Here is a 24,402-nt window from a genome sequence, read left to right on the forward strand (position 1 = left end):
GGTCAAATGTAGATTCCAAGAGCAAACCACCAATGTACTTAGTTTGAGATCACCTATGTCTCATCCGGACATCAAGCATAAAATCCAACAGAGAGGAATACACTCAAATGCTTACATTATATATTCAAAATAACAAATAAAATAATACATAACAGAGAGATGATTTAAAAGGAAAAAATGTCATCTCCCAAAAAAATAACTATGCATTTGACTGTTTCCCTCCCAGCCAGACCTCTGGCCAGGGCCATGACAAAACCAAGTAATCTCATTCCAAGACAAAGACAGAAAGCATGTTGGAAAACAGATATAAGGGGATAGAAGACACAGTATGTACCTCCCTGCCCGCTATGGGAGGTCAGGATCCCCACCCAGACAAACAAATTGATTTGATGGACCCATGTCTGAGTGCTGAACTCCAATAAAAAGACGTGATGTCTTACTTTTTTAGTTTTACAGGTGATTGGAAAATAGACATGGGTTTTTATAACATACGGAATTCCGTAAATATACGGAAAACTGGCTATCTCGGAATAATGACATCTGACTGATTGATGATGTGGTGCGCAAACAAATACTTTATGGTGTTTTATCCCATTCAATTTTAACATTTTGTATTCTTAAAGTTTCTTAGATATGAAAATAAGGTGTTATAATAAAATCTTTAACCAAAATTGATAAATTATTGACCTCAAGGAAAGACCTCTTAACCCTCTCCTTACAAACCATAGGAAAATCGTCACATTCGTTACGATATAACCAATATCTTTCTTATTCACATTTCCCTTGTACATAATAACATTTAAAGAAAATAAACAGTGTTTTGTAGGGCATGTTTTGCTAAAGAAATTATTTATCGCAAAAACTTACTGCTATTGTGTTCAATTGATAAAAATATATTTTTGTGTTAGTTGGGTGTGAAATTTTGGGGAAAATCCTGAAAACGGCTGGTAAGGAGAGGGTTAGCTCAGTCTTTAAACTCTCATTTTAAAATAGTTTTTAGCTTATTTATTCTCCAATTTTACCGCTGTCTCTTTCAAAAATAGAACTAAGGGATGAATAGTAAAATAAAAATAGCCAGGAAATATTTTAAAACACAATATGTAGATTGACCTACTTGATTGAAACCATTGACAGACGTCCAGACATTAGGAAACCTTGACCTTATTTCACGTTGTATTGCATACTGCGATGTGAAGCTGGCTTTAAATGAGAAATATAAATGATGATAAATAAATAAATGAAAGGGGTTTTTAAAAAGAATAAATGAAAGACAAGAACAAAACTATTTGAATAATTCTAACGATGAGAGGTAAGATAATTCTGTGAACTCTCTTGACCATTTCATGATTGTTATTTATTAAGAGATTTAAAATGAGTGAATCATACGACATGCGCTATGGCAATGATGTAGCCTTGGTTCCCAGTTTAACATGAAACAATTAATTTAACAGTTAATAAAGTAATGTTCCATTTATCATTGCAAACTATACAGAATCCACTCTTTGTTTGTTTTTTGTTAGAGGTTTTACGGTGCTTGCGTCACTATTGGACCATTTCACCACCAGCAAAAAGAAAGATGACAAAGGAAAATTTGTGGATCTGAAGTTACAAGCACCAAAGAAAAGCAAGATAAAGGGGACTGGTTCGTTTTTAAGGGTTTTACGGCGCTTGCAACACATTTAGGTTATATCAGTGCCAGTAAAAAGGAAGAAAATGGGATAGTAAAAAGTTCTAGAATTACAATTAAAGCACCCAAGAGAAAGTAAGACAAAGGGGAACTAGGAACAAATAGGGATCAGATGTAGCTTCCAAGAGCATACCACCAATGTACTTAGTTTGAGATCACCTACAGTCTCATCCGGACACAAGCACAAAATCCAACCAAGAGGAATAAACTCAAATGCTTCCATTATACATTCAAAATAACAAATATAATAATACATAACAGAGAGATGATTTACAAGGAAAAAAATATCATCTCCCAAAACAATAACTATGCATTTGACTGTTTCCCTCTCAGCAGGGACTCCGACCAGGGCCAAGACAAAACCAAGTAATCTCATTCCAAGACAAAGACAGAAAGCATGTTGGAAAACAGATATAAGGCGATAGAAGAAGACACAGTATGTACCTCCCTGCCCGCTATGGGAGGTCAGGATCCCCACCCAGGGGGACTGGTTCAAATAGGAAACAGAAGATTTCACACGCAATCCACTGGTGTGCCCATTTTGACATTAACTAAAAGACCCATCCAGGCACAAGCAAAAGATCCTGTTATGGGAGATAAAATCGAATGTTCACAAAGTAAAATATATTCAAAACAAATAACCGCTATAGTATATAAAGGAGAGATGGTTTACAAGGGGGGAAAAAAACCAATAATAATTTATATTTTTTGACATCTCTCTTTCTCAGCAAAGGATCCCTTCCAGGACCAGGGACACAGAAAGTGACCTCTCTACCCACCATGGAGGTCAGAAGACCCCACACGAGTGACCTCTCTACCCACCATGGAGGTCAGAAGACCCCACACGAGTGACCTCTCTACCCATCATGGAGGTCAGAAGACCCCAGACAAGTGTTCACTCTTTCCTTGAATTTCATCATTCATAAAGGGTTGACTGGGAACTATGGGATTCAACTAACATTTTCTCCGATTTAAGATTCCATGAGAAAAAAAGATTGTTGAACCCTGGGAGATCCATGACCGTATCCAAAATGTACAATTTGCACTTACATCCTTTAAATGGCACGATAAGAAATTCTCCTTGCTTGCAGTGACACATCCATGAAGCAACCTGAGAACAAACGCCCTGAATTTCTCTCTCAAAGGCAAAACTGTTGAAAATTAAATAAATGATTATGCTAAAAGACATTTAAAAAGTCCTTGTAGTTTCTATTTCCATTTATTGACAACTTTAGTTTTGATTGAAGAGCTATGAGGCTATAAATAAAGTGATAGGAATCAACCAAAGTATGACTGCCCATCACAAATATACATAGCGACCAGCTTTTCAAAAAGCAAAAACAGCACACCCAAACGCAGAACATCCTCCTGACATGCTAGCAGTATGTTTAGACAATCATATAATATAATCGAGAATCAGATCTTTTTTCTGGTCCTTGCGTTTATTTGCAAGTCAAAAAAATCATAATCCTGGGATATGCAAGGGTCATTTCCATACACATAGACAGTCGATTATTTTTTTTTGCAGATTGCCAAATAGTCAAATAGGGACAGTTCTGATTTTATCAGGACAGTTGGCTGCAATAAATTGGCCACAGTATCGGCATCATACAACACAACTGCCAGAGATAATGGGTTTTTTTCTTTTAAAAAAGGAGGAAAACTTCCCGAAAACTGGGAAAAGTGAAGAAATTGATGGAGTATTAAAAAATATGACATATAGGAATATAGGAAAATCAAAATCAAAACGACAGAAATTTGTTAATTAGCAGACATCTGTTATCTATGATACATATGTTAGGATTTTGTCATATTGGGAAATGCACCAAAATAATGACGAAAGAAAGAAAGAAAGAAAAATGTCAAAACGTAGATGATATAAGAACAACAAGTCACATACAATTAATTTATACTTTAAAAGTCCAGATGTTTAACACCTCAAGTATAACTGAATAAAATATTTACTTGTCTTCCATGTGATGAAATCCTGCCTTTAAGTCTTTCATGACTTCTGTCTCTTGGTGAGAGTTCAGATGGGAAAGACCTTCCTTGAAACACTGATGGAAAAACCAAAGTAATCGGTCAAATGGATTTCATCACAAAGTGTGCAGACCTGCCAAATTGAAAACTTCAAATTTAGTCGTTTTTATGTCAATTTTTAGTAATTTGACAAGGACATTAGTAGTAGCAGAAGTAGTTGTAGTAGTAGTGGTAGTAGTTATTATTATTATTATCATCATTGGTTAAGTAATACCGAGAATTAAAAACTCGTAATTTTCCATAAAAATTAGTAACTGGCCATGAAATTTGTCTAAAATTCGTAAAATTACGAAAAATTTGTGAGATTCGGCAGGTATGAGTGTGATAACCCAATGTCATTTTTGGCTTATTTAGAGGAGAATAGTTTGTGCCGATTAGAGACTTTTGGTTATTTCTTGGGATAAAAAAAGGGTAATTTCTTTAAAAGGAAATATTTCCAAAGATATATAACAAAAACTATTGACAGCACAACTAAGATAATTACAAAAATACCTACTGAAAAATTAGAAATTGAGGACTGCAAAAAATTTTGAACAGAAATGATTATGACCCAACTGAGTTATTGGGACTTCCAGAAATGAATATGAATAGAACAGTTCATAAAAGAACAAAATGTTTTATGCAGAACGAGTCAAACTCCAAACCCTTCTTCAACCAACAAGAACATTTAGAATGATAAAACTTAATTAATGAAGGATCCAGAAAAACTGGAGAAAAAGTATCTGCTCTTCCTGTCAGGGTAAACGATGGCGGAATTTCGTCATTTTTTTAAGCTGTTATATTAGATCTATTTTTGTTCTTTACCAATACTTTATTTATGTAAATAAAAATCAATTTTTTTTAAATGAATAAAATTTATAGAACATCAAAATCCACCGTTCGCATTTAGTGGCACTTAACAAGAAATATTTGACATATTTTGAATTTTGAGAAAATTCAATGTTACAACTGTAGATCTATTAACTACTACTGATATCTATTGGATTTGAAGAACATGGTTTTCAATTTTAATAAACAAAAAAAATAAATAAATAAATAAAACTAGAGCTTTTATATAGAGCAATATCCACTAAATGTGCTCAAAGCACTTTACAAAGGGTCCCTCACCAACAGCAACATGTAACATGCAAAACAAGACAACGCCTGTTCAACGATTTTACAATTTTTCAGACAGAGACAATGCTGTTGACGGCCAGGTACTCATATTACAATACAGTGAGAAAGTGTGAGTAAAGAACCTTTTCCAAGGACTCAACTATGTACCAAGTGAGGCTAGAACCTGGGACCTTCCAATCCGAAAGCGAGTGTCATACCACAAGACCACATAACTGCACAAAGGAAAATTTTAAAGGAAATTCTATCTTTAGTGTCAACCTGAAGCACTCAATAGTATGAGCACTTCTGGTAATGAGTGATAGATAATTCCAGATGAACGGTGCTGCAAAGTAAAATGCACATTACTAGAATTTTGTTATAGACATTTATCTTTCAAAAATGGTGTGTAGAGCCTGAGGTGGCCTGTACTCTGAAATCAGTGACATTAGTCATTAGTCATTACTGGATACAGTCCACAGCTTGACCTCTCTCCTTACCAGCCAATTTCAGGATTTTCCCCAAAACTTCAAACCAAACTAATATAAAAATAGATTTTTTATCACTCAGCAGTAAGTTCTTGCGATACATAATTTCTTTTTAAAAAACATGCTCTACAACACACTGTTCATTTTCTTTAAATTTTATGATGTACAAGAGAAATTTGAATAAGAAAAATGTTGGTTGTATCGTAACGAACATGACGATTTTCCTATAGTTGGTAAGGAGAAGGTTAAGGGGATAAGTATTCACTTGGTTACATACAAAGTTCTTTACCTTGTTGAAATCAAAATTATGCATGCTCAAGAATTGAATGGATGATGCCTGAAGGATGAAAAAGAATATGAAATGTTCAGGTTAAAAAGAAAACCAACAAAACTATGTGTTTATTGTAGAATAAGAAAACCAACAATACTATGTGTTTATTGTAGAATAAGAAAACCAACAATACTATGTGTTTATTGTAGGATAAGAAAACCAAGAAAACTATGTGTTTATTGTAGGATAAGAAAACCAACAATACTATGTGTTCATTGTAGGATAAGAAAACCAACAATACTATGTGTTTATTGTAGAATAGAAAACCAAGAAAACTATGTGTTTATTGTAGGATAAGAAAACCAACAAAACTATGTTTTTATTGTAGGATAAGAAAACAAAAAACTATGTGTTTATTGTAGAATAAGAAAACAACAAAACTATGTGATTATTGTAGAATAAGAAAACCAACAATACTATGTGTTTATTGTAGGATAAGAAAACCAACAATACTATGTGTTTATTGTAGGATAAGAAAACCAAGAAAACTATGTGTTTATTGTAGGATAAGAAAACCAACAATACTATGTGTTCATTGTAGGATAAGAAAACCAACAATACTATGTGTTTATTGTAGAATAAGAAAACCAAGAAAACTATGTGTTTATTGTAGGATAAGAAAACCAACAAAACTATGTGATTATTGTAGAATAAGAAAACCAACAATACTATGTGTTTATTGTAGAATAAGAAAACCAAGAAAACTATGTGTTTATTGTAGAATAAGAAAACCAACAAAAACTATGTGATTATTGTAGAATAAGAAAACCAACAATACTATGTGTTTATTGTAGGATAAGAAAACCAACAATACTATGTGTTTATTGTAGAATAAGAAAACCAACAATACTATGTGTTTATTGTAGAATAAGAAAACCAACAATACTATGTGTTTATTGTAGAATAAAAAAACCAACAATACTATGTGATTATTGTAGAATAAGAAAACCAACAATACTATGTGTTTATTGTAGAATAAGAAAACCAACAATACTATGTGTTTATTGTAGAATAAGAAAACCAAGAAAACTATGTGTTTATTGTAGAATAAGAAAACCAACAAAACTATGTGATTATTGTAGAATAAGAAAGCCAACAATACTATGTGTTTATTGTAGAATAAGAAAACCAACAATACTATGTGTTTATTGTAGAATAAGAAAACCAACAATACTATGTGTTTATTGTAGAATAAAAAAACCAACAATACTATGTGTTTATTGTAGGACAAGAAAACCAACAATACTATGTGTTTATTGTAGGATAAGAAAACCAACAATACTATGTGTTTATTGTAGAATAAGAAAACCAACAATACTATGTGTTTATTGCAGAATAAGAAAACCAACAATACTATGTGATTATTGCAGAATAAGAAAACCAACAATACTATGTGTTTATTGTAGAATAAGAAAACCAACAATACTATGTGTTCATTGTAGAATAAGAAAACCAACAATACTATGTGTTTATTGTAGAATAAGAAAACCAACAAAACTATGTGATTATTGTAGAATAAGAAAGCCAACAATACTATGTGTTTATTGTAGAATAAGAAAACCAACAAAACTATGTGATTATTGTAGAATAAGAAAACCAACAATACTATGTGTTTATTGTAGGATAAGAAAACCAACAATACTATGTGTTTATTGTAGAATAAGAAAACCAACAATACTATGTGTTTATTGTAGAATAAGAAAACCAAGAAAACTATGTGTTTATTGTAGAATAAGAAAACCAACAAAACTATGTGATTATTGTAGAATAAGAAAACCAACAATACTATGTGTTTATTGTAGGATAAGAAAACCAACAATACTATGTGTTTATTGTAGAATAAGAAAACCAAGAATACTATGTGTTTATTGTAGAATAAGAAAACCAACAATACTATGTGTTTATTGTAGAATAAAAAAACCAACAATACTATGTGATTATTGTAGAATAAGAAAACCAACAATACTATGTGTTTATTGTAGAATAAGAAAACCAACAATACTATGTGTTTATTGTAGAATAAGAAAACCAAGAAAACTATGTGTTTATTGTAGAATAAGAAAACCAACAAAACTATGTGATTATTGTAGAATAAGAAAGCCAACAATACTATGTGTTTATTGTAGAATAAGAAAACCAACAATACTATGTGTTTATTGTAGAATAAGAAAACCAACAATACTATGTGTTTATTGTAGAATAAAAAAACCAACAATACTATGTGATTATTGTAGAATAAGAAAACCAACAATACTATGTGTTTATTGTAGAATAAGAAAACCAACAATACTATGTGTTTATTGTAGAATAAGAAAACCAACAATACTATGTGTTTATTGTAGAATAAGAAAACCAACAATACTATGTGTTTATTGTAGAATAAGAAAACCAAGAAAACTATGTGTTTATTGTAGGATAAGAAAACCAACAAAACTATGTGTTTATTGTAGGATAAGAAAACCAAGAAAACTATGTGTTTATTGTAGAATAAGAAAACAACAAAACTATGTGATTATTGTAGAATAAGAAAACCAACAATACTATGTGTTTATTGTAGAATAAGAAAACCAAGAAAACTATGTGTTTATTGTAGAATAAGAAAACCAACAAAACTATGTGATTATTGTAGAATAAGAAAACCAACAATACTATGTGTTTTTGTAGGATAAGAAAACCAACAATACTATGTGTTTATTGTAGAATAAGAAAACCAACAATACTATGTGTTTATTGTAGAATAAGAAAACCAACAATACTATGTGTTTATTGTAGAATAAAAAAACCAACAATACTATGTGTTTATTGTAGGACAAGAAAACCAACAATACTATGTGTTTATTGTAGGATAAGAAAACCAACAATACTATGTGTTTATTGTAGAATAAGAAAACCAACAATACTATGTGTTTATTGCAGAATAAGAAAACCAACAATACTATGTGATTATTGCAGAATAAGAAAACCAACAATACTATGTGTTTATTGTAGAATAAGAAAACCAACAATACTATGTGTTCATTGTAGAATAAGAAGACCAACAATACTATCTGTTTATTTTATAAGAAAACCAACAATACTATGCGTTTATTTTATAAGAAAACCAAATGATTATGTCAATCTTGTCTAGCCTTTTCATCGATTTATTTTAATAAATTTAAAATTTGGATCTCCAAGTAAAGCATAACAAAATGTAATCAATCATGTGAAAACAGTACAAAGATTTGGAGAAAAATCAATTATGTTTTCACTAGTTGCTTTACTTATTTTTAGGAATTTTTTTTTCTTGATACTTTTTATTTTGTCCTTTATATATTGCTTGAGGGACTATGGGTAGCACTCGTGTGTACTTATCTATAGGTCTGATAACTCAATTCCTTTTGAGCTCATTGTTGTAATGGAAATCTCAAAAAAATTACGCAAAATATTGTCCATTACAACAATGTTAAACTGGGTCCATAAGTGGGTTCGGATGTCAGACCTGCATATATGTACACGTTGGTAGCAATACGATTAGAAATAATAAATTTAAGAGAATTGATGGGTAAAAATATAAAAGATGCTCAGCCAACCTGAAGAGAAAACCTCGGGTCGACAGAACTGAATGAAGCCGGACAAAGATAAAAACTGAAAGATGTTGCATTGTACCTGAAATAAAAAAAGTCATTTTCAATAAAATGTCAAACAATAATCAGTTGAAGTGATGATAATTGATTTTCGCACGAAATGGTCTTTGGTTTTGGACTATTGAGCTTCTGGATCTGTGATAATGTGAACTATTTGATAATGTGAACAATTTGATAATGTGAACTATTTGATAATGTGAACAATTTGATAATGTGAACTATTTGATAATGTGAACTATTTGATAATGTGAACTTTCAAACAGATAACCTGTTCATGTGTTTACATATTTTAAATAGCAAATTGAAGAGTTGGCATCAAATAATACTGAATAAAATTATGAAACTTTTAAAAAAATGACATGAACTCAATGATGTAAGCGTTTGAAATTTACTTATGGTTTTTATTTTATTAAACACTGATGAACCAAATAGAGTGAAGGATGAAAAATCATGAAAGGAATTCCTTTCTACCAAATATTGTCATGGTGTGGTTGGAGGAATAAATTGATGAAGTGTGCTGTATCAATTGTATTCAGAGTTTGGCCATCAGCCACTGATATTTATATTCTCTGTTTTCTATATTTCTCATCATTATTGATAAAATTGCCCGCTCCACACTCTTTATGAATTTCAATAGTCCATTTCATGCATTTTGAAGACATGATAAAATAAACTGTTTTTATTCTAGCAAGAAAACCTGCGTCAAAGCAATTAATTTGGGGCAAAATATTCAAATAATATTCGAATGGTAAAAAGAGCTCTGAGAATTCAGAACTAACCTTATTGTCTAATTCTTATCCTTTTTTAAAAATAATTTATTTTCTTCAAAGCATCGAATTCCTTGCGGACAAGCAGTAAATTAGAAAACCATACGATCGTACGAAATCTATCAGAAGTTCTTTCGGAGTCATAAGGCCCATGGAGTTAAGATTTATCCTATTTTCTATAGATTTAATCAAACAACAGAAATTTCTGGTTACCCTTTGGATGAGACAGTAGCCTTTTGCAAAACACTATTACTTTTTACATCATCTAACAGTCCAAGTTATCCAAACCTTGCCAAGGTTGACAGGAGAGTCCAAAAAAAATCTCAATTGTACCAGAGATCAGTACTGGTCCCTTTGAGTGTGAAGTGAGTTCTCTCCTAAGTTCTCTATAAGTATAAGTATATAAATATATCAGAATCTTTGTATTCATTAAGAACGGTTTTACCTGTTTTGCCTGGGGTCACTCTTAAAAGCTGTGATACCTATGAATACAACAATGAAAACAAACAATGATGCAAAGTTAACAATATCTTAACTCTCTCGAGTTCACTCTCTTTGAAAATCAAACAAATTTGTTTGATTTTCAATGAGGGTGAAATCAAGAGAGTTAAATGTCCTGTTGTAATCAATACATATTACCAAACCCCTTAAGGTTTTGGGAAAACCCAGTTTTACTTTAGCATGATAGCGAAACATTACCAGGCATCCTTATTATCCTTTGTAAAACAAAACAAATCGTAGCAGCTCAATCATGATATTTCCATGGCACAAATCAGGCTTTGATGCATAATGAAATCCTGACCACAATGATGGTCAAATCGTTAAATCCGAGAACCAATCAGTGTTTAAAAAGGATGCATTTTGATAAGACATAATATAAGAGCACAATATCCTCTAAACATGCTCAAAGGACCCTGACCAACGGCAACACATTACGTGTAGAATGAGGCATGACACCTGTTAGGCGCTATTACAATTTTTCCAACAGAGGCAACATATGGCTAGGTGTCATTTTACACAACTGAGTACGGTGAGAGAATGTGAGTAAAGAGCCTTTTCAAAGGACTCAACAAAGCACTGAGTGATACTTGAACCAAGGACCTTCCTATACAAAAGCAAGTGTCAAGACCACATGGTCACACAAATCCCAAATCCCAATCAATGCATATAATCTCATATCCACCTATATGCAGGTCTGATAACCAAACACAATCATAATGGGCCTGTTTTGACATTGTTGTCATGGGGTATATTTGGCATTGGATTCAGAGTATTTCCATTACAACGATGGGACCATAATAATTTGGCTTGAAAAATAAATATGCATTGCTAAAATCTCATTTCAAAACATATCCTTCAATATCATTTAGAAGTATTTACATGGAACTTTCAGAAAATGAGAAAAAGAGGCTTGAAAATATCTGGAGGAGGGCATTGATGGAGGATTTGAAATAGGAAGGCCTCACATGGAGGGAACCGAATAGATGGCACAAATCAGGATATGATGGAGAGAATCTGTCGATGGCCTATGTTCCATCCGGAGTGATTAGCCTGTGTAAGCAAGGTATATTTATGTCCTAATTTTAAACATAACTGGGTTCACTTTTGTTATATACAAAATATCAACAGAAATCAAAATCCAATTGAAACATATTAGATTGCTGCATAACCCCTTTCAAATCATTGTAGTGTGCATTTACCACTGCGCACTGCACCAAATTGAATCATAGCAGAAGTCAAGGCTTGAAAGCGACCGGCAAATGGATGGCATGAATAGCCATCCGATTTGGGATGTATTGATGGATTAAAAAGAAAATGGACGTGTTTTAAATGGTCCCCGAATCATGACAAACTATTTAACTTTGTGAGATTGATAAAAACGTTAATCATTAACATACTGGAAGAGTACTAGCTAGTTTGTGAGAAATTCCTTAGGCATAACATACATAGAAACAGATGCACATTTATAGTATTCAGATGTAAACAAATTAGATAAAATGTATGTTAATTTGATTCAGTTTAAAACTTTTCTTAATTTAATTTCTCAAACTTACCAATCTGAGCAAGAGAGAAGCTCTCAACACTTCTTTTGATCTTCTGATACCGCTGTGCACTTGTGTCAAAAAGACTGAAATAGAATTTTGAAAGTATATATAATTATTTGAAAGCAGCTATAAGGTCCCGTGTATCCCTTTTTCTATACAATTAAGAGACAATTGCTTGTTACCCCTTGGATTGGATGCTATTCTATCACAAAGCATTTTCAACAAGATATAACAGACCCAGGAACCAAATCAATGCTGCATGGACAGCTGGGTCAGAAAAAAAAATTAATAATAAGTATGATCATATATATTATTTAAAATATTTACCACAATGTTTGGGGCAGTCTACATCGATGTTTCAGGCTTAATTTGCCATCTTCAGGACTGAGTTGTTTTGTTGACTGTTGTTGTTTCTTGAAGTGGTTCCGGTTTGAAGTTAATTAAGAGGAATTTGCGCCGATGGGGACACTTTCCGTAGATCTCATTTTTCATGTTGAGTGTGGCTTCATGAGGTTGTTTGATTATGGTATATTTTTCTTCCAGGCATAAGCTACATTGTTTTGATGTTGGTGTGTATCCTGTTGCTTTAGATAAAATTTTCCATGAAATGTTGTGGTCTATTTTGTTGTCTTTTAATTTCCAAATATGTTCGCTGAGTTTTGTGGATGTTTTTTTGTTAGTGTTTCTAAATGTTGAGGTGTGGAGGTTGTATCTTGTTTTGAAATTATTTTCTGTTAGTCCTACATATTTTTCTTGCTTGTTTGTTTTAGTTTCTGTGACTGTGGCTTGGTAAATTAAACTTGATTCTAAGCATTGTTTGTTTAGCGGGCAATGTTCTTTATTTCTGCAGTTGCATTTTCTAGTGGGTGGGTTTTGCTCTTGTCGGTGGTTTATTAATATTTTTTTGTTGTGGCTTGAAATTATTTGTTCTATGTTGCGCATACACGAGTAACTTATTTTTATGGTATTCCTGTTGATAATTTTATGTAGCTTGTGGTTTTTTGGAAAGTGTGTATCAATTAGTTTCAGGAACTGCTGTCCTATGTTTGTGCTGACGTTTATGTCGAAAGGTGGGTTGAACCAAGTTATGTGTCGTTTTCTTGTTTTATGTTCTTCACTTGTGTGTTGGGGTTTACATGAGAGGGAGGCGTCTGTGTATACAAATGGTGTGTTGTATCCACTTTTTGTGAGTGCTTCTTTGTAGGGGTGGCTGCGACGTTGAATATCTCTCTGTTTTCCGAAAGTTTGCTCACCCTCAGTGCAATGTTTTTTGGTATGTTTTCAATGACGGGACGGGGGTGGTTGCTGTTTTTATTAATGTAGCTAATGGTGTTGTTTGGTTTTCTGAACGGTTGGAATGAATTGGATTTTATGTCGAATGTGATGTCGAGGAAGTCAACTGTTTTTTTGTTTGCTTCTATCGTGATTTTTAAATTGTTGTTTTGGAATATTTTACAGATTTGTTTTTTGATGTTTTCGTTCGCTCTTGGTCGTCTGTTGGTTATAGCGAGTCCGTCATCTCTATAGAGGCCGATGTATGTGTGTGTATGTTGTAGTTGTGACAGGATGTAGAGTCCGACCAGTTCGCATGTTTCAGCACCGTCGAACGAACCCATTGTTACGTCGAAATCATTGTGTCGCTTTGTCCACGGTGTGTTGTCGTAGTATAGTGTGCTGTGCTTGGTGTGTTTGATGATGTGTTTTTCCTCTTCTGTGATGTTGGTGTATTTTGCTGCGAATTCCAATGCTTTGTTTAGTAAGTCTGGAGTGATGGAGGGGTAAAAATCGCAAATGTCGAAAGAGATGAAGGTGCAGTTTTCTTTGTTTTGGATATTTTTGAACCATTCAATGACTTCATCGGTGTTTTTCCACTGGTTGAATTTAGTTGCTTCTTTGACGTTTTTATTTATTTTTTCTAATATCTTTTTGCTGATTTTTCCAATTTCAGATTTGTATGGATTTATTAGTCTACATTTTGGATTATTTTTGAAGTCAGGCTTGTGATCTTTTAATGTGATGAACGCTTCTCTTCTTGGTGCTATATCGATTCGATCGCTAAGGTCAAGTCTGTTCGCTATATTCTTATCTTCTTTTGTGATCTCTTCGGTTCTATGTGTTCTGTCTTTCTTATAGTCTTTGTTGATTTGTTTGTGTGTCATTTTATCATATTCCTCAGGTGTCATTTTATAATAGTTGTTGGATTTGTCGGCTGGTATCAGAAGTTGTTTTTCTTTGTTTATTTTCTTCACATCGTTAGTCAGTTGGTTTTGGAAGTTGTTATTTTTGTTTTTGAACTGCACACTTTGAATGAGATCTAAAAGTCCGTCTTCTAATTTTTTAAATTCAGGTATTGGGGGGGGTGAATTTGTAGAGTTGAAGCCGTACGTTTTTTTGTGGGTGGTTTCTAAATGTGGGTTCAGAAAAAAGAATGTTCTCCATCGTAGATTCTTGACAAATGTTTCTGTTCTTGCTATTAGTGATTTAATGTAAGATTTTCTGTTGCAGGTAGGGATATTCTTTGTAGAATATGGGAAAGTAGTAGGTCTAAGTTGTGGCGTAGTATCCATTTTGTGTCTAAGAGTGCTCAACGGTGCGGAGCTGTGTATTGAATCGTGTTTGATACAAATATGGTACGAAAAGTGCTCGACATGTAGTAATGGAGCGAATTATTATTTAAAATATTTACCACAATGTTTGGGGCAGTCTACATCGATGTTTCAGGCTTAATTTGCCATCTTCAGGACTGAGTTGTTTTGTTGACTGTTGTTGTTTCTTGAAGTGGTTCCGGTTTGAAGTTAATTAAGAGGAATTTGCGCCGATGGGGACACTTTCCGTAGATCTCATTTTTCATGTTGAGTGTGGCTTCATGAGGTTGTTTGATTATGGTATATTTTTCTTCCAGGCATAAGCTACATTGTTTTGATGTTGGTGTGTATCCTGTTGCTTTAGATAAAATTTTCCATGAAATGTTGTGGTCTATTTTGTTGTCTTTTAATTTCCAAATATGTTCGCTGAGTTTTGTGGATGTTTTTTTGTTAGTGTTTCTAAATGTTGAGGTGTGGAGGTTGTATCTTGTTTTGAAATTATTTTCTGTTAGTCCTACATATTTTTCTTGCTTGTTTGTTTTAGTTTCTGTGACTGTGGCTTGGTAAATTAAACTTGATTCTAAGCATTGTTTGTTTAGCGGGCAATGTTCTTTATTTCTGCAGTTGCATTTTCTAGTGGGTGGGTTTTGCTCTTGTCGGTGGTTTATTAATATTTTTTTGTTGTGGCTTGAAATTATTTGTTCTATGTTGCGCATACACGAGTAACTTATTTTTATGGTATTCCTGTTGATAATTTTATGTAGCTTGTGGTTTTTTGGAAAGTGTGTATCAATTAGTTTCAGGAACTGCTGTCCTATGTTTGTGCTGACGTTTATGTCGAAAGGTGGGTTGAACCAAGTTATGTGTCGTTTTCTTGTTTTATGTTCTTCACTTGTGTGTTGGGGTTTACATGAGAGGGAGGCGTCTGTGTATACAAATGGTGTGTTGTATCCACTTTTTGTGAGTGCTTCTTTGTAGGGGGTGGCTGCGACGTTGAATATCTCTCTGTTTTCCGAAAGTTTGCTCACCCTCAGTGCAATGTTTTTTGGTATGTTTTCAATGACGGGACGGGGGTGGTTGCTGTTTTTATTAATGTAGCTAATGGTGTTGTTTGGTTTTCTGAACGGTTGGAATGAATTGGATTTTATGTCGAATGTGATGTCGAGGAAGTCAACTGTTTTTTTGTTTGCTTCTATCGTGATTTTTAAATTGTTGTTTTGGAATATTTTACAGATTCTGTAAAATATTCCAAAACAACAATTTAAAAATCACGATAGAAGCAAACAAAAAAACAGTTGACTTCCTCGACATCACATTCGACATAAAATCCAATTCATTCCAACCGTTCAGAAAACCAAACAACACCATTAGCTACATTAATAAAAACAGCAACCACCCCCGTCCCGTCATTGAAAACATACCAAAAAACATTGCACTGAGGGTGAGCAAACTTTCGGAAAACAGAGAGATATTCAACGTCGCAGCCACCCCCTACAAAGAAGCACTCACAAAAAGTGGATACAACACACCATTTGTATACACAGACGCCTCCCTCTCATGTAAACCCCAACACACAAGTGAAGAACATAAAACAAGAAAACGACACATAACTTGGTTCAACCCACCTTTCGACATAAACGTCAGCACAAACATAGGACAGCAGTTCCTGAAACTAATTGATACACACTTTCCAAAAAACCACAAGCTACATAAAATTATCAACAGGAATACCATAAAAATAAGTTACTCGTGTATGCGCAACATAGAACAAATAATTTCAAGCCACAACAAAAAAATATTAATAAACCACCGACAAGAGCAAAACCCACCCACTAGAAAATGCAACTGCAGAAATAAAGAACATTGCCCGCTAAACAAACAATGCTTAGAATCAAGTTTAATTTACCAAGCCACAGTCACAGAAACTAAAACAAACAAGCAAGAAAAATATGTAGGACTAACAGAAAATAATTTCAAAACAAGATACAACCTCCACACCTCAACATTTAGAAACACTAACAAAAAAACATCCACAAAACTCAGCGAACATATTTGGAAATTAAAAGACAACAAAATAGACCACAACATTTCATGGAAAATTTTATCTAAAGCAACAGGATACACACCAACATCAAAACAATGTAGCTTATGCCTGGAAGAAAAATATACCATAATCAAACAACCTCATGAAGCCACACTCAACATGAAAAATGAGATCTACGGAAAGTGTCCCCATCGGCGCAAATTCCTCTTAATTAACTTCAAACCGGAACCACTTCAAGAAACAACAACAGTCAACAAAACAACTCAGTCCTGAAGATGGCAAATTAAGCCTGAAACATCGATGTAGACTGCCCCAAACATTGTGGTAAATATTTTAAATAATAATTCGCTCCATTACTACATGTCGAGCACTTTTCGTACCATATTTGTATCAAACACGATTCAATATGATCATATATATATAGCGTATTTACACTGGTTTACCAAGCTCAATGCGCTTCACAGTTTTTCATTTATTCCCCCAGCAGGCCATATGGAACCATATTTCCATATCATACAATACCGGTTGCCTGTTTGGCATCTGTTTTTTGCTAACTCTCTCACAATATCCGTCAGTGTCTATAGCCAGGTACCCGTTCACACCGAGTCAAGTGGGGTAATGTGTATGAAGTGCATTACCCGATGACACAATGATGGGACCAGAATTTTCCATGGTCATCGTCACTTCCCCATTATGTGAGTATGTATGTGTGAGAGCATGTATGCATATATTGCAAACATCTTCATTCTTGATTTGACTGCACCACTCGATCAAACATGGCCAGCTAGTGATAGAAATAAAGCATTATGGAGTACAATAATCATTGTGAATCAGTTGAAATGAGTGATATATAAAGGTTCATATATGTATTCATCATGCACTTGATCAACTTCGTCTAAATGTCTGTACCTCCTAAACGTCCATTTTCTCTGGTTCCAAACCATCAGGCATTTAGGCAATCAACATTCTATTACAACAGACAAGGCTATTAACGGCCAGGTACTCATTAGGTAAGAGGATATATGAATAAAGAGCCTTCTCCAAGGACTCAACTATGTCCACTCATAGCAGAACTCGAAACATAGATGAAATGGTTTAGACTCCTTAATTCAGTCACTTCATCAAATTCATAAATATCAAACTTGAGATCGAAACTCTTTAACAGTCAGAAATATAAATGCCAAAAATGGATCTACTCACCAATTAAAATTGTAAAGTATGAAGTAAAAGCTATGAATAAAAACAAAAAGCAAAGATTATTGTAGAATTTGTTTTTTAAAAAGTAAGAACCTGAATTACCTGGGTCTGCAACCATCATTAAGACAAAGGCCAGTAAATTCTGTATCAATTGCTGAGAATTAGAAATAAAATCAGGAGTTAATTACAAATATATTTTCAGCCCCTGCCGCAAATCTGTCAAACATTTAAGTCCGACGCTTATATTTTGATGGCCGCAAACATAAGAGAGTTTTTGTCAGTAGACATTTAATTTTTAAGTTAAAGAATTCTCTCCTAAAATGTGTTTGGCCAAAGTGAAATAATTGTGATGTCATCTCAAGGGCGTTAATATCTTTGCATTTTCCTTTTCCTGAATGATGCATGCAAATACAATCACAATACAAGAAGTTGACCACAGATGACTCGAATTCAACACATTTAGTCTGAGTCTGATATTTGTAACTTATATATTCCGAGACAAAGTTGTAGGGCTACGATTATGATGAGCTGTTTGCTGTTTAAGAAAGTTAAAGCTATCGTCCAGCAGAATTAAAATTGAATAAATTTAAAATTGTAAATGGACAGTGGACAGCATTGTCGGGAGACCTGCCAAGAGATAGCTTCACTTTATGTTGTTACTTTAACCATGGATATTTTGTCAGACGTTTATTTATTCAATTTGTCAAATTTAGTAGCATTGTAAAAGCTGTAGAACAAACCTGGATTGATTGGTAAAGTTTTAATTTCCTAATATGACCATTGTTTTGGTTCTCCGTAGTCATTTTGTCACTGAAAAATTGAAAGTCAGTGCAAAGTAGTCCTAGGTTTTCGATTTGTTTTTGTTTTTTCCATTAGGGTTAGTTTATAGGTCTTAGTAAGAGTCCAAACAGAGTAAGCCCGTCGTCAGCCCGTTTTTTTTTTTTCACAGGTCTGAACTTAAGTTCTATGCATTCCCATACACCTGTTGGAGTGGCAAGTGACCCGAGACCGATCCATGGTGTTTCCATCGTACACCCGTCGTTTTGCTGGAGTTTTCATTTTACTGTAGCACTAAAATTTATCCAGGACGGTACCCGTTTTGTTTCTCATTCTCTCTCTTGATCCATCATGGAAACTGAAGTTTTGATAGAGGCTGTTATAAAATGCCAGGTTCGGTATGATAAAACTGATGATGGATATTGAAACAGAGTGTTAATTAAAAAAGATACCGAAGAAAAACCAGAGCTTTTATATAGTGCAATATCCACTAAATTTGCTCAAAGCGCTTTACAAAGGGTCCCTAACGTAACATGTAGAACGGGACATGACACCTGTTGGCGATATTACATTTTTTTTTTTGACAAAGACGCTGTTGACGGCCAGGTACTCATTTTACACTGAGTACTGTGAGAGAATGTGAGTAAAGAGGCTCGCCAGTACCTTCATATACGAAAGCGAGTGTTGATGAGAATGATGATGATGATGAAAAAAGTGCTTGGTTTCATCCAAATGTATTTTAAGAACTGTTCTTCATCATTCAGCACTTCCTTTACAAGGTGATAGAACTCCCCGTAGGTTTCTCTCTTCTGGTGGATACTATGAACCCAATATCTTCGCCTGCAATGATGACGTTTCTGTTTCAAATAGTACAAAATAGTCAAGATCTCAGCATACATGTTTCCTCAAATCATGCACTGGAACGGGGATGGAACGGGCCATAGGACGTCGCCAATCCAGCGACAATCCGTTTTTTTCTACGGATAGGTGATGGATTTGGCACGGAACGGAGACGTGCTGACGACGGGCTAACTCGTTTGGACTCTAAAGGTCCTAGGTTGTTTGTGTCTCCTATCAAAAGGTTAGTTAAAGGTACCGGGTTTTATTTTCACAGGGTTAGTTGGGTTGTTTCCCCTTAGCTAGAGGAACATGCGGAAGGCCTCCCTTATTGTTTAACTGGTCTTCACACTCCACTCTTATTAATTACTAATCAGAGCCTTTCTGATCTGGTCTACAACTGCAAGACATAAATTCAAGACCGTAAATATAAAAGACAGTGGAAAATGCTTAGTTATTAACATCGCCAAAATATCTTTTGTTTACGAAGTGGTTATTCAGAGTCGACTCTGGATAACTGTAGATGGTTATTCAGAGTCGACCCTGGATAACTGTAGATGGTTATTCAGAGTCGACCCTGGATAACTGTAGATGGTTATTCAGAGTCGACCCTGGATAACTGTAGATGGTTATTCAGAGTCGACCCTGGATAACTGTAGATGGTTATTCAGAGTCGACGCTGGATAACTGTAGATGGTTATTCAGAGTCGACCCTGGATAACTGTAGATGGTTATTCAGAGTCGACCCTGGATAACTGTAGATGTGTACTGATATTTAGAGCCGAGTAGCCTATCGAGTTGAATTCTCGCAAGATGAGTTTCTTTCAATTTGATACAGAAAAGTGAGTGGAGCAGGCACTTATGTTGGTAACAATTTGATACCAGTTTACTACAGTTACTTTGTGACTTTGGCAATTTTAGTGCCAAATTCTTAAAACTTGGCAATTTTTCAACTGCAGTCGCTTATAAATAAGAATCTTTAATCAATTGCAAAACATATTCCATCAACAAAGCAAATTTAAATTAGACTATAAACAATCATTTCTTAAATCGATCAGCCTAACTTATTATCTCTCTATTACCAAATGATATCTATAAACATAATATGAAGATAGAAGGGTGGCTGAGAGAGAGAGAGAGAGAATTAATGAATTGATTTTTAATTTTTTTTTTAATTGTTTTATAATTAGACACAAGTTGTAATGAATTCTATTAACAAATTCAGAACAATCAAACAAAAATAAAACAAAAATTAAAAACGAGGAAAGAAAAAAAAAAAGACACGATTATAAAACTTATAAAATCGCCAAATTATTGTACTATCATGCTACAGCTAAAAAGTACAAAAATATTTAAACCCATTTGCTCCATCCCCTTCCCTTTCGATCATCATCTCATCCATGAATCCATGGCCACCATGTGTCTTGTGCTACTTTTGACATTTGGTGCCAGTGTGTCTAGACTAACGTCATAAATAAAGGAGTGTCACCAAAATTCATGCAACTGAGCAGAGGTTTCAAAAAATGATAGAAGGCATATTATTGTTTTTTTTTCTCCCCTGAACTACTACCGAGCAGAAAATGTTTGACATGACAAAAACAACGGAACATTTATGAACAAATCCTAAAATCTCAGAAATCCGCGGTAGATTATCATCACTGGTCCCCACTATATTTTAAAAAATATTTCTTTTTTTTTTTTTTTTGTTGCAAAATCTCGAAAATTTGCAAATTTTGCGGCCTCAATGCAAATCAGCAATGCAAAAAACTGCCATGACAGAAGAGACAGGAAAAAACGATTTTTTCCCGTATGGTTAAACAGAGGTGGGAGAGAAGAAAAAACAGAAAAACCGTGTGGTTGGTAACTGGAAGTTCATGATAGTTCATCACTCATAACTGTCTACAGTATCAGAGTCGACTCCCCAACTCTGAATAACTGTAGAAGGTTATTCAGAGTCAACTGTCTACAGTTATTCAGAGTTGACCATAGTCTGTGGAAGGGACTCCCCGACTCTGAATAACTGTAGAGTGTTATTCAAAGTCGACTCTGAATAAACGTAGACAGTTATTCAGAGTCGACTCTGAATTGAATAACCGTAGACCGTAGACAGTTATTCAGAGTCGACTCTGAATAACCACAGCCTTTTTTTTATTTAAAAAATGGGGGGAAAACATCGTTTTAGTTTTAAGTTTTACCCAACTATCTAGAGCTATAGCCATAGAGGCAGCGGGCCGCCAAGGCTATCTTTATCACTTTATCTCTTTGTCTTTATTTTATGGCATGGTCTACCACTACTGCCACTACTACCAGTACCAGTCTACCCCACAACAAACTTACAAACAAAATCGGCAGTGTTGATTGTTGACTCGACCTGAGGCAATATATAAGAAAAATTGTTTCTGGTGACTTCAATCATGGCTTAATAAAAGCGTGAGCTTAGTTCTTTAAAATATAAAACAAGCGAGATAAAAATGCAAGTAAAATCCGTAAATATTAATATACACATCCAGCCACTGTTTGTTTTCCCTCAATCTCCCACTCCCACCTACTCTATCTACTTTCACTTTCGATTCTTGATGAAGTGTGTCGGCAGTGCTAACAGTGGATGAAAATCTGCCATCCGAAAATGTGTGTATAAATCATTGCCAGACAAAAAAAAAAAGAACAGTAAATACAAAAAAGAAAAAAAAATTAAATAAGACAAAATATTTTTTAAGGAAGAAGGAAAGAGAAGAAATGAAAAAAAAACAAACCGAAAAATTATTTAAATCAACCTGCTTCGACTGGGGACCAAAATTCTGACTCCGAGGAGTTGGGACGCTTATTCTTCACGCGTTTCCAATGTGAAACCTCTTTTTAACGTCATAATAAATAAATTTTGAACACGAAAGTTCGAGGACGAAGACACGAGGAGGTACACTTGTGTGTGTGTGTGTGTGTGTGTGTGTGTGTGTGTGTGTGTATCAACAAATTGGGGAGCAGGTGGATTCAGTAGTCTGATGTCACGCCGCCCGGCAACGGCGGCCATCTTGGTTCTAAACAAAGAAAATCATTACTCTATATTCTTCATGCTAGCTAGAACTTTTCATATGCCTTGTGATCAGAATGTGTAAAAGTCAAAACATGATCAAATTTATGGGGTTTTTTCCTCTGGATACGCTTTTATGCTCGCCGGGGAAATATTTCATGAGGGCGTCCGCCATTGTTCAGATAGTTTAGAGCTAGTGTTACTAAGTTACCATGCGTCATTACGAGGGAAGTGACGTTACGACTGTTGGGTGCTTTCCGGTACATTGAGAATGGCCTGGAAATTTCACACAGACAATGTTCTTAACTAACTTCCTGATCCTGCTAAGAGCGCATCAACCTGCTTGTGTTTTCTAGAAAAATCATGATCCTTAAAGACTTATTTGATATGTTTATATACCAAGCTGCGTCGTGTGTGCTTTGTGATACGTGAGAGGCAGCCCATTCTAATGATTAGGTTCTAGGACACCATTAAAGAACCACCCAATCTGCAAAAAACAAAACTTTTACACACACACACACACACACACACACACACACACACAAGAACGTCTTGATCCCACCGGGTAGCTGTGTCACGATGCTAATGTGCTCTTAGGTCTCTAGACCGTAACCACAATGAGTAGTTTAAAATTGGGCGACTCCATTAGGTTCTATCAGGGAGTTCTTGTCTGTTCACGCTGGGTTCTGTCGATGCAAGATAGATGTCGCCAGACAGGTCCTGAACCGCAACCTCCTGACCTCCACCTGGTCTCGTGTTGCTAAATTTTAATCAGAACCCCTGGGAGCTTCTCTCCCAGTTCAGAGGAAACAACATAATACATATCCGCCCGTAGGAAGCTTATTATTATTATTATTTTTAATTTAATTGAGCTTTCATATAGCGCAATATCCACTAAATGTGCTCAAAGCGCTTTACAAGGGGTGCCTGGCCAACAGCAACATTTTAACATTTAGGACGGGACATGACGCCTGCTAGGCGATGTTATAATATTTTCGGACAGAGACAACGCTGTTAACGGCCAGGTATTCATTTTACACCTGAGTGCGGTGAGAGAATGTGAGTAAAGAGCCTTCTCCAAGTACTCAACCATGCGCCGAGCGAGGCTCGAACCCTGGACCTTCCGATCCGAAAGCGATATGTCATATCACAAGACCACATAGCCGCACAAATTATTATTATTATTATTATTATTATTATTATTATTAGTAGTAGTAGTAGTAGTAGTAGTAGTAGTAGTAGTAGTAGTAGTAGTAGTAGTAGTAGTAGTAGTAGTAGTAGTATTACCTTCTAAATCCAGTAAACATCTGATGCAGGGAGCAGAGTTTAGTGGTTTTAGCATTGGCAAACAATGGGTGAAGACATCATTCGCATCATCAAACAGGCTGATCTGGGGGAAAGTGGTCTAGGATTTCAAACCACAGACCTTAACATCGCGATTAAAACCCATTTTAACAACAATCCGATCTTGGTTTAAAATAAGTGAGGACTACTCAAAAAGCAACGTTTAAAAATTATAAGAATGAAACTGTGGTACTAAGGGGAACAACTACTGTGAATTTGATACGACAATAATCATTATGGGTTCTTTCCCTTTATACACTCTTTCGCTGCAACATGTCAAATTTTTTTTATGTTCAATTATTTCATTGCTTTTCGGGTGTTGAGAGAATTGGAAAGCAGCAATTCGCAATCTCTTAGATTATGAATATCCTGGATTGGAAGAAGAGGAATGATGATGATGATAATGATGATGATGATGATGATGATGATGATGATGATGATGATGATGATGATGATGATGATGATGATGATGATGATGATAATAATAATAATAATAATATGATGATGATGATGATGA

The 24,402-nt window shown here is 34.5% G+C and overlaps 1 protein-coding gene across 3 annotated transcripts in view; it reads right to left on the reverse strand.

The window, feature by feature from the left end:
* Nucleotides 1-23,989, reverse strand: part of LOC144971442 (poly(A)-specific ribonuclease PNLDC1-like) — a 39,019-nt gene extending 15,030 nt beyond the window's left edge. For 2 of the 3 annotated variants that reach the window (XM_078912360.1, XM_078912376.1), the window contains exons 1-9: nucleotides 21,851-22,069; nucleotides 18,002-18,053; nucleotides 12,083-12,156; nucleotides 10,474-10,510; nucleotides 9,208-9,283; nucleotides 5,597-5,644; nucleotides 3,653-3,744; nucleotides 2,738-2,838; nucleotides 1,115-1,200 (exon numbers count right to left, since the gene is read on the reverse strand). In XM_078912360.1, the coding sequence (XP_078768486.1) occupies nucleotides 1,115-1,200; nucleotides 2,738-2,838; nucleotides 3,653-3,744; nucleotides 5,597-5,644; nucleotides 9,208-9,283; nucleotides 10,474-10,510; nucleotides 12,083-12,156; nucleotides 18,002-18,053; nucleotides 21,851-21,929 (645 nt within the window). In that variant the 5' untranslated portion in view covers nucleotides 21,930-22,069. Of the gene's footprint in view, nucleotides 1-1,114; nucleotides 1,201-2,737; nucleotides 2,839-3,652; nucleotides 3,745-5,596; nucleotides 5,645-9,207; nucleotides 9,284-10,473; nucleotides 10,511-12,082; nucleotides 12,157-18,001; nucleotides 18,054-21,850; nucleotides 22,070-23,828 lie in introns of those variants that run through there. The other variant, XM_078912368.1, reaches the window with a different exon arrangement.
* Nucleotides 23,990-24,402: the final 413 nt, after the last annotated feature.

This window comes from Berghia stephanieae, chromosome 1 (genome assembly GCF_034508935.2).
Source record: "Berghia stephanieae isolate SIO BIC M18660-M18661 chromosome 1, UCSD_Bste_1.3, whole genome shotgun sequence".
Taxonomy (NCBI): Eukaryota; Metazoa; Mollusca; class Gastropoda; order Nudibranchia; family Aeolidiidae; genus Berghia; species Berghia stephanieae.